This window comes from Callospermophilus lateralis, chromosome 7 (genome assembly GCF_048772815.1).
Source record: "Callospermophilus lateralis isolate mCalLat2 chromosome 7, mCalLat2.hap1, whole genome shotgun sequence".
Lineage (NCBI taxonomy): Eukaryota > Metazoa > Chordata > Mammalia > Rodentia > Sciuridae > Callospermophilus > Callospermophilus lateralis.
Genome location: NC_135311.1, coordinates 63,674,380 through 63,685,375, shown reverse-complemented (window position 1 = coordinate 63,685,375; position 10,996 = coordinate 63,674,380). Strand labels below are relative to the sequence as shown.

Sequence of the window (10,996 nt, the reverse complement as noted above, 5' to 3'; positions counted from 1 at the left end):
ACCAAGCATGGTATCTGCCTCCTCTCCCCAACAAAGGGCTTAGGTGGAATTAAAAGGGATTATCTTTGAAGGGGAAAACTAGCCTTTAATCGCCAACAGAAGGACAAACCAGCCTGAAGGTGCTCTGAGCGGCGTGTATGTCCATCACTAACCCAAAACCTGACCCTGACCTGTTAGCCTCTGCTCCACGCCATCCCCTTGTCCTTGGGTGGTCACCAGCATGGGCTTCACCAGACAGATACAACTATTGCTCTGGAAGAACTGGACACTGCGGAAAAGGCAAAAGGTAACGTGTTATCGTCTGTGTCCTAGAAGTGAGGTGTGGAGCAAGCGAACAGATTGGAAGCTTGGGGTGCAGTGGGGGGAGGAGAGCATGAGGAGTTCTGCATTGCCATTTAGCCCCAAAGCAGTGTTTATCTGTGTGACTTCTCTGTGAACCTGTGACATGTGCCCTTCACAGGATGACATGCTGCTCTGTCCCTGGCCACATTACAATATGCCCCTACCACACACACAGAGATGAATCTACTGCATGCCCATCCCTGTCCCCACTCCCCTGGTTTTCACACTTGTCAGCCCAGTCCACCATCTTCTGGAGTATCCACCCCATGCAGTGGGGAGAACCCTAAGCCCTGCAGAACAAGATCAAAGGAAAACAAGAATGCTCTCCACTAGCTCCCCAGCCCAGGGATTGCTATTCCATTGATTCCAGGAGGCACACTGGGTTTTCACATTTTGACAATTCCAAAACTGGGAGGCAGCTCACAATCAAGTTACTTTAACCAAACATGTTTTTCTTTCTTCGTGGTACAGAAAAATGACAGTTCTTCTTACAACTGGTGGCGTCTTAGATTCAATGAGTACATATTCTGAACCTCTTCTGTTAGCAGACTTGGGGTTGGGATGCACTAGGGACATAAAATTATGAGACACTAAGCCCCTGGACTGGCTTTTTTGGTAGATGGGGAAATCTGAAGTATATTTTGATACCTAGAGCAATATGAAGTAGCATAGGCCAAAATCCCAGGAGCCACAGGAGACCAGAGAACTCCAAGAGCTTACGTATAAATGGCACCCGGCCTCAGTGCAATTTATCTGGGAGGGGGTGAGGAGTGAGTATGTAACTATAAACAATGCACTTTACCACAGCCTTGCAGAGTCCTGCCAGTGACTTAAGGAGCTGATAAGTGGGACAAGGGAGGGGAGCAGGGAGGGCTGGAGAGAGCTGAGATTAGAAAGACTGAGCCAGTCAGCCATGGGAGGAAGACTGGCCATAGGGAGGAAGGGAACAGTGTCTGCCCCAAACCTCAGTTCAGGATGGGAATGGGGGTGGGGAAGGGTTCAGGGGGAATGTTAGGGAAGAAATGGGCCAACTGTGGAACATCTGAAGACCCGAGTGAATACCTTGTCAGGGTCTGGTCAGAGAGGGCTGAATATGGAAAGGTGTTAGCTTAGCTAGAAGCCGGCAGCTGCCTTGTAAAAGAACTGAGGTATCCTGGAGGTAGAATTGCAGGACTCCGCTACCTCCTGGAACTGAGGACTGAGGGAAGAAAGTGGGATCGGTAAGATGGAAGCAAAGACCAGAGTTCTGTGGAGCTGAAATTAGGATTTGTGCAGAGGCTGCTGCAGAGTCTCTGAGGCCCCCCATGTTGAGGGATTCCCGCCTGGTGAGTGTCCAGATATAGGACAATAAACTGTCAGGAAGGGGAGCAGCGAGAGACACTCCAACCATGCACAAGATGGTTCAGAGGCCTGTGTGTGGCTTGCACAGGACACAGGCCAGGGGCAGTGGGGGTGGGGACACACAGTTGTCCTCAGGCTGTTTTCTGTTGTCAAAGCAGGTGTCACTTCAAATTAGCCTTTAAAGTTATTTGTGGCCCCCAGTTTTGTAGGGACAGACAAGACAAGGTCCCTAAGATAGTAGGAAACAGTTTTATTTGGCTGCAGCCAGGTTCAGAGGGCATAGCTTTTGCTGTAGTCAATCAATCCCCTGAACCCCATGTTCAGGTAGTTTCAGAATTTTATACCCAGCATGAATGGGAAGGGCTCAGAAGTTCACAGTCTGCAGAAGTTCACATAAAAGCAGCTTTTTCTTTCACTGTTCTGGGCAAGTTAACCCTTCAAGGACAACATCTGAGAAGGGGAGCTTCTTCTCCCCTTTCTATCCTCCCTCCCCCCCCGCCAGCTGTTACCAGGCGGCCGAATTGGTAACTTCTCTTATCTTAGAAATGTAGACATCTCTGTGAAGCCCAGCTCAAGGCCAGCTTCCTTGTTTACACATTTCTACAAACTACTATATGGATACATGTTTGTGAAAAACTAGTAAGGGGGTGTCCAGCACCTGGAGTGCTGATTTCTTCCTGGTCAGTGGCCAAGTAAACAGGGCGACACGAAAATAGGAAGTTTATTTACATTGGACTCCTTTGTAGAGACTCTTTTGCTGGCAGTCCTAAAATCAGCCATGGTGAAGATTTCTAGAGAAGCCCAGTTAAGACTTTTCTGTGGAGAAAGGGGGTGCCACTACACCAGGAATCCAGATACTTGATCAGAAACTTGATTTCTTCCAGAAGCTTCCCTTCTTGAGTAAAAATATTGACAAAATATGAACAAGACTCATTCTTCAATTTATTCATCATTTTTTCTCATTCTTTCCATCAATAAATAATTGTCACCAGGCATGGTGCCCCATGTTGAGTATACAATGGCAAATAAAAGCATCTAGTCCCTGCCCCCCTAATGCATATGTCTATAGATTGCCATGGAAAATCCACTCTGCCATTTTTCACATTTTCTCTCTTAGTCATAATGAATTAAGATGCTCAGTTCACTTTACTCTCAATGTCCCCTTTGTGGCTCTCACAGAAGACTGTAGCCACCGGCCTGCAATGATTCCATTGCTGTGGCAAGCATGCTGCTGTTACAAAGCACAACCCTACTTCCAGACCCTGGGTTTGGCCCAGGTGCCCTCACAATCTCTGCTCTCCTTCCCTGGTGTTGGTCGGTCTCTTCCTGTTCTGAAATCTCCACAGTGTGCTCCAAGGGGATGGAGCCGTGCAGGCCAGGAACCTTGGTTCAGGGTCATCAGTCAGGGCTGGACATAGGTCTGGGTTGAAAGTCATCTGATACCATCCTAACGTCCTGGAAACAGAGATCTCTGGTGTGCCTCCAGTTGGCTACCATATTCCAGAATTTTCCAGGATTTCTGGGTAAGAAGGAGACATTCATTATCTCTGAGAGGGGTCTGTGTCTCCTGCCAAAGCTTTTGGCTTTTCTAGAAACTTCTGCCTCTAGAAAATGGTGACTCTAAGAAGAGTACAACACACCAGGCCATAACTTGACTCCAAAGTTTTTAATTCCTTAAACTTCCATGGTTTTAAGTGTTTACTTTTATGAGCTGAGCAAGAATGAGAAGTAAGAACAGATAACAAGTTTTCCCATTCCTCCACTCCCAATGCCCAGGGTATAAGAAGATCATTTTCAGGTCCTAGCTCTCCTCCTCCCCACACTCTTTTTTTTCTTATCTTGTTAGTATCTTTGAGAAGTGTTACTAAGCACCTGGCATAGTACTAAGTATATTGCTTTATTGAATCCTCACAACAGTTCCAGGAGAGCGAGCTTGATTTTCCCTGTGGGTCCAATGAGGCAATTGAGACTTCAGGGAAGGGTTGGTGACTGGTTGACTGGACCTGGGATTCAAACCATGACTCCAGGACAGCAGGCATGGCCATCTCACTGCACTGCCCCTTGCAACCAGCACTATCTAATGGGTAGGGCATAGAGATCACCAAGATGAGTAGAGATCATTTATCATCCACCAGAACAATAAATGTAAATTAATACTGGCCCTGAACCAAGGTAAACTGGACATGGCCCCTGCCCTCATGGAATTCAGAGCCAGGCAAGAGGATGTTCCCATACTTAAATACTGAGCAGAATCCTGAGTGCAGCTATGGAGTTGAAGGAAGTCCCTAGCTGGTGTGCGGGTGAGCTCTGGGAGCTCAGAGGAGACCTTGGGTGAGAGGTTAGACCCGATTTCCCCAGGAGCTCACGCTTCAGCATGATGAGATTGCTCCCACTGCATGAGACACACACACGTTGGCCCACACTGGCTGTGGACCAGGCAGAGCATCAGGAAGGTTTATAAAGATAACTAGTTATGTCTCTTGGCTCTGAGAACTCACAGCCTAGGGGCCCTTGGTGTCCGTCCCTGGTCCTACCTTCCAGGTCAGGACAGGATATTCGGGGAAGACCTGAGGGCTCATGGGAGTAGGGTGATCATCATTTCATGGACTCCAGACCTGGGCATCTGGTGTGGACTTCAATTCTGGGGCTAATAGGAGGACCAGTGTCAGGGGAAGAGAATGTGGCAGATGTAGGAGGCTGGGCAGTCAGCTCCCAGTGCAGCAGCCAGGTCCTGGGTGGTATTTGACCAAGCTGAGTCCTGTCTGGGTTCTCAGTGCAGAAGGAAGAACAGTGCAGCTAGTACAAGCCCTGGCTACCCCCTTTTAAATTGAAAACAGTCAGGGAGGGAAGTAAATCTAACTGGCTAAGTTAAAATAACAAGCCCAACTCTGCCCTTGCCAGAAACCTGTCCTCCTACTAATAGACAAAATGGTTCCCAGAGGAGGAGAGGAGGTGGAGGAAAACATGTGCTTATGTGCGCACATGCGCACGCACATACATACACACACACACACACACACACACACAAAGAGAGGACAAGGAAATACCGATTCAGTAAAGAGAGAGAGAGAGAGAGAGAGAGAGAGAACAAAAAATGTCCACAGACCCCTTCTGAGCTTTCGACTGGGCTTAATTAAAGTTACAGACATGTTTAAAGGGAAGGGGAGGAGGAGTCCAAGTAGCTCTGAAAACACGTTTTTAGTTACACTGTGGAATTCCTCCCTAGGGTATGCCTGTGCACAGTTGAGCCTCAAGATCAAGGATGCAGCTCTGGGGTGGGGTCGGAGCACAGTTCTGGAGGACGGAGGAGAGGCTGCTGTGAGAACAGACCTGCGCCTGGGCAAGGAATGGCTTTGTGCAGAAGGGAAGTGAGGGACACCCCTCCAAGTCACATGCTCACAGTCAGCACAGTCCCACCGACCACTCCACCCATGTTGTTCAAAATCACCAACCACTACCTAGACCAGTGGTTCTCAGTGTTGGCTGGATATTGAAATGACCTGAGAGGTGTTTTAAAAATATCCTGATGTCCCATGGGGCATGACCTGAGGTCCCCATGTGATTCCAGCCTGTAGGACCCTGAGAGCTGCTGATCTAGGGTAATGAAGGTGATTATTTGACTTACAGACAGAAACAGAAGCCCTACTTCAGAGATGTGGAAAGGAAACCAGGCAGAGCAGTACTAGTCTTAAGGCCAAGGAAGGAAAGTGGATTCTGATGGACTTTGAATCACAATGCCTCGCACAGACTGGACACTTCAAAAACACAAGACAGTCTGAGTGAGTGGATGAGAGAGGGTGGGACTAGCATATCATAGAGAGATGAATTATACAACGTGGGTTTCGAAATCTCAGCTGTGGGACAGGGAGGCAGACTGACTCATCCCTCCCTCTGTGCAAGCCCTGTTCTGTGTAAGGATCAGCAGACAGTGTGTGGTCTGTTTCTCAGGAAGCTCCATGTTTTCAAACTGGCGAGTGTGCAGTTCCAAATCGAGAAAGGGAGGAGACTGGAATGGACATGAACATGGGCAGGCCTAAGAGGTTCCAATGATTTTAATTGTGTTTTCTTGCTCATCTGTCTTTACAATGTGCTGTCACCTACAGTGACCCTGTGACACTTGTGACAATCCTATGAGGCAGTGGTTTATGTTTGTTGAAGATTACCTTGTGCTGGGCTCTTGATTTTATTATCACAATTCCTCTGGGTGGCAGGTCCTCCTATCACCCTCATTTTTTAAATGAGACCCATGGCCTGGAGAAGTTGAGCAGATTACCCAAGATCTCGTAGCTGAGAGAAGAGGCTAGATAAAACTTGGTCCCAGAGTGATCTACTCTTAATCCTCAGTGTACACTGTAAGACAAAATAGTCCTAATTCAGAGATGAGAAAACTGAGGCCCAGAGGTTGAGCATGCCTGAAAGTGGCTGTACCTAGATCTTCACACTCCCAAATCATCACCAGTGTTTAACATTCCAGACCATCCCCAGGAAGATGTCGCTCCATGGAAGGCAGCACAACTCACTTGGGAGAAAGCCAACATTGCAAACTATTGTCTTAGGAGGAGTCATAAGTGGAGAATCTGGACTGGTTGTCTCATTTCCTTGGTGAAAACACCAGAAACAACTTCCAGTTTCATACTTCGCACGTGTCACTCACATTACTATCTTGCTAAACCTGCTCCCCACCTGGAGGATCCAGAATGGAAGGCGAAAAGCCAGTACACACCTTTGGGGGTGCAGTTTGTTCAATCTGCAAGGAAGTGCAGAAAGAGCACTGGCCTGGGAGCAGGAGACTGGATTTTGGCTCCTGTGCTGTCACTGCTGATGTGACACTGCAGATCACCTGCCCTCTCTGAGTTTCTTTCTTTATCTGCAGAATAACAGCTTAAAATAAGGTCTTTATAACCCGTGGCACCAAATTACCTGAAAACTTGCAAGAAATACAAGATCTTCTGGGGCCTACTGAATCAAAATCTGCATCCATGTATATAGCATCATCTGCAAAGACTGAAGCCCATTACCTCCATGACCCTTTATAATCAGTCTTGGGTTAATGCTGTTTTCCAAATTAGACACAGAGTAAAACCCAGCTAGACACAAAAGCTGTTTCATGGCCAGGTGTGGTGGACCATGCTTGTAATCCTAGAGCTTGGAAAGCTGAGGCAGGAGGATCAAGAGTTCAAGGCCAGCCTCAGCAACTTAGCAAGGCTCTGAAAAACTCAGAGAGATCCTGTCTATAAATAAAATATAAAAATGGCTGGGGATGTGGCTTAGTGGTTAAACCCACCCTGGGTTCAATCCCAGATACAAAAAAAAAAAAAAAAGCTGATTGTATAATAAATCAAAGTAGAGGTAGTATAGGAGCAAGAAACAAGAGAAGAAAGTTCTTCAGGTCAATGCAATTATACATTACTTAACAATGGGACACATACTAGAAACTGCCTCGTTAGGAGATTTCATCATTCTGTGAACACGAGAGTGTCATTACACAAAGCTCAATGGTATGTCCTTACTATGCTATATGGCTCGATAGTGGTGTGTGTGTGTGTGGGTGTGTGTGTGTGTGTGTGTGTGTTGTAGTCTGTTTCTCCTAAGGCCATGCCAAAGGACACAAGATTAAATACAAGATTAAATCAAGCACAACAGAAATACAATCACGAGACAAGTGAGCATGAGATCTAAGAGGCAGCTGGTGCTGCAACTCCACACACTGTCTTACAAAGAACATTTAGTATGGATAGAATGAACTTCTGTGGTAGAGCACGTGCCTAGTACATATGAGGCATTGGCTCAATCCTCAGTACCACATAAAAATAAATAAACAATGACACTGCAGTCTGTCAACAACTAAAAAACATATATTTTTTCAACACAAATATTTTGGCAGGAGTTTGTGTGAGAGCAGGGAACTTTTTGGTAACGATTCTACCCCAAGACCCTGCACATGCAATAAACAATTATTGAATGAGTACAGAAATAAATGAATGGATGAAAGGAGTACATTCTAAAATAATGAAAAACGGATAGTGATAAATACATAAATCATTTACGTAGTCATTTGTTATCATCGTGAAGTATTACGTACCACACATAGTTACATGTGCTATACGTTTCTGCAGTTGGCAGCACTGTAGGTTGGTTTGCACCAGCATCACCAAAAACTTGTGAGTAATGGGCCACTCTACAATGTTACAAAGGTGGGAATGGGAATTTGGAAGCTCCATTATAATCTTATGGGACCACTGTGGTCTATGTGGTCTGTCACTTGGCAAAAACATGCAGCACATAGCCCTACCACAAGCCAAGTCCTACAGCTAGCTAGACAGTGCCGAGAAGAAGTGAACATATTAGTGCCACTGGTCTTTCTCTCTGTGTTTTGTTTCTCCAGATTCGCTTTGTGGTGGAACTCGTGTGGCCTTTATCTTTGTTTCTGGTCTTGATCTGGCTGAGGAATGCCAACCCACTCTACAGTCATCACGAATGTGAGCCTGGAGCATCCTGGGAGACTCTGCAGGGCCTGTCATTCAGGAAGGTTTTGGGGGTGGGGGCACACGATGTACCAGTAAATAGATCCATCAGCGTTACACAAATTCTAATTTTTAATCCTACACATTCTAAGCAAATATGTGTACATAATACGGAAAGAATGTGCAAATCTTTTTTTTAACATATACCTAAACTCTTACCATTTAAAAGAGAAGAGGCTACAGATAGTTCTCTAACTTAGACCAATTTAAGTATATTTTTCTTTTTCTTTTTCTTTTTTAACAAGTTTATTATTATTATTATTATTATTAATTTTTATTTATTTTTTTAGTCATACATGACAGTAGAATGCATTTTGACATATAATACATACATGGAATGTTCATACATCAATCATATTGTCTATTCTATTCTGCTGCCCTTCCTATCCTCCCTAATTTAAGTATATTTTTCAATGAAAGAAAATTGATTCAGGGATATATTATACATAATGCTAGAGAAAAATTAGGTGACGGTAAGCTATATAATCATACTTACTAAAATATTATTTTTTGAATCCCTGATGTATCTGGGGACCTTTAATAAACCTTGTGGATGGGGCTCCTTCTGTACATCACGCTCTTGGAAAGCTCGTACCTTCTGAAGAGAGGAGATGCCTCTGATGTGGAGGCCTGAAAAGTTTTGGAAACTGCTTGGTCCCCTGGTCTTGCTCTTTGACCTCTGTTCATGAGTTTCTAGCCTCCATCTCTCAGTCAGCCTCCTGTCCAGCAAACTCTTAATTCCCCACCTCACCCAGCCAGGAGCCATTATTCTGCAACACTGCAGCATGTGTGGGGGGTAGGTGCTCCATACACAGTTGCAGAAGGAAGACAGGGGCCTCTTCTCCTCAGGCACCAGCAGCCTGGTAGAGCCTCCTTGAGCTAACACCTCTGCACACCTCTTACCACAGAGTGATCTGTCCCCCGCACTTCTGTCCATGCCTCTGTGACATTTGTCTGTCTCTTTACTCTACCAGAGGTTGAGAGAACAGATTGGCTACAGCACCCCACATAGGTCTGGCCTAGTTTAAATGCTCCTGCTTCTTAAGCCATGAATAAAGCAGAGCACCAGAGGGGCCCTGCTCTTTCCCCAAAAGGACCTGCTCCTAGGGCCTGTGTCCTGCTTGGTCTCCATAACTAAATCCTTCTTGTCTTCATTTCCTGTTTCAAAGGTCATTTTCCCAACAAGGCAATGCCCTCAGCAGGAATGTTGCCGTGGCTCCAGGGGATTTTCTGCAATGTGAACAATCCTTGTTTTCAAAGCCCCACCCCAGGAGAATCTCCAGGAATTGTGTCAAACTACAACAACTCCATGTAAGTACCAAGATGTTCCCTGCATGCATGGGAGTAGATGCATGTGCCTGCACATGCAGAGCCTATAGTACTGAACCCCTGACCTTTCAGGGCCCAGGAGGATTCTTTCCTGAAGCATTCTACTAGCTGGCAGGGCACTTGGGGAGAATATTCAAATAAAGTCCACATGGACATGATTTCTTCGTTCTTATGTTCCCAAAATGTGATCTGGGATCTGATGACATTTCCTTGCTGTGACACGTTCACTGTATCATGCTCGTCCATCTTCTTGAGTGGAATCTCTGAGTGAGAAAAACTCTCTTCCCCTTGCTTTTCACCCCAGTCAACTCAACACCCCTCTGTTTCTTTGAAAACTTTCTTAGACATCTAAGGGCTAAAGAAAAAATGTCACGGATTCTTGTGAGGATAAAAGAAATCAGGCTTACATGGTGAAGTTTACTTCTTAGCGGGAAATGACCAATTCCAAATCCTCTGTTATAATTGCCATTGGTGCCTCTGAGAGGCAGGATCTTGGGATATGGCTTGAGGGTAGTGATTCTTAAACTGGGGGCTAAAGACCTTTCCAAAAAGTTGATGAAAATAGATAAGCCCTCTCCCACAAAAATTGGAGCCAATTGGAGCACAAATCACGACATTGTGTGTGTGAGCTCAGGGAACTTGTGGAGTCCAGGTTAATAATTTCTGGTCTGAAGTTGAATTTCAAGTCAAATCCCTTAGGATGAGAGTTTACCTTTGGAATTCCCTCTTAGAGTACTAGGAGGACATAATGTGGGCATGACCTATACACAGAGGCTTAGGCTTATGGACAGAACCATCCTCCATCTGCTGTTTTGACCTTGGGCTGCACCTTGCAAAGGTTAAATCTGAAGGTCACCTACAAGGGCTTACAGGGGATTGGGCTGGACCCTATTCCTATACACACCAGCTCAGATGGAAAGTGAGGTATTTGGTGAATTCAGTTTTTTTATTAGAGGATATGTTAGTCAAGTTTTCATTACTGTAACCAAAGAGCCCCACACAAACAAGTTGGAGGAGGAAAAGTTTATTTTGGCTTGTAAAGTTTCAGTCCATGGGCCACTGGTTCCATTGCTCTGGACCTGAGGTGAAGGGGAACATCATGGTGGAAGGACATGGTAGAGGGAAGCTTCCCAGGTTGTGGCAGCAAAGGGGTGGGGGTGGAGTCTGGGAGAAGACAAACCCTTCCAGGGCATGTCCCCAGTGACTTACTTCCTCCAACTAAATTCCACCTAGTTGGGATTGGCCCTAGCTCTGTGTGTGTGTGTGTGTGTGTGTGTGTGTGTGTGTGTGTGTGTATTAGTTAGTTAGTTAGTTACTGGGGAAGACTGAGGGGCAGGAATTGGGAAGGGGGCTCCAGACTCCACCTGTTCTTGAACCAGGAAAGCAGGGTTCACATTTCATATGCACATTATAGATGAAATAATGACTTATTCAAGGTATTTTTACTTGCAAGGCACAGA

General features: G+C 45.7%; 1 protein-coding gene across 1 annotated transcript in view; it reads left to right on the top strand.

The window, feature by feature from the left end:
• The first annotated feature begins 220 nt into the window (after positions 1-220).
• Positions 221-10,996, top strand: part of Abca4 (ATP binding cassette subfamily A member 4) — a 154,243-nt gene continuing 143,467 nt past the window's right edge. The window contains exons 1-3 of the mRNA XM_076862541.1: positions 221-286; positions 8,069-8,162; positions 9,377-9,518. Of these exons, the coding sequence (XP_076718656.1) occupies positions 221-286; positions 8,069-8,162; positions 9,377-9,518 (302 nt within the window). The remainder of the gene's footprint in view (positions 287-8,068; positions 8,163-9,376; positions 9,519-10,996) is intronic.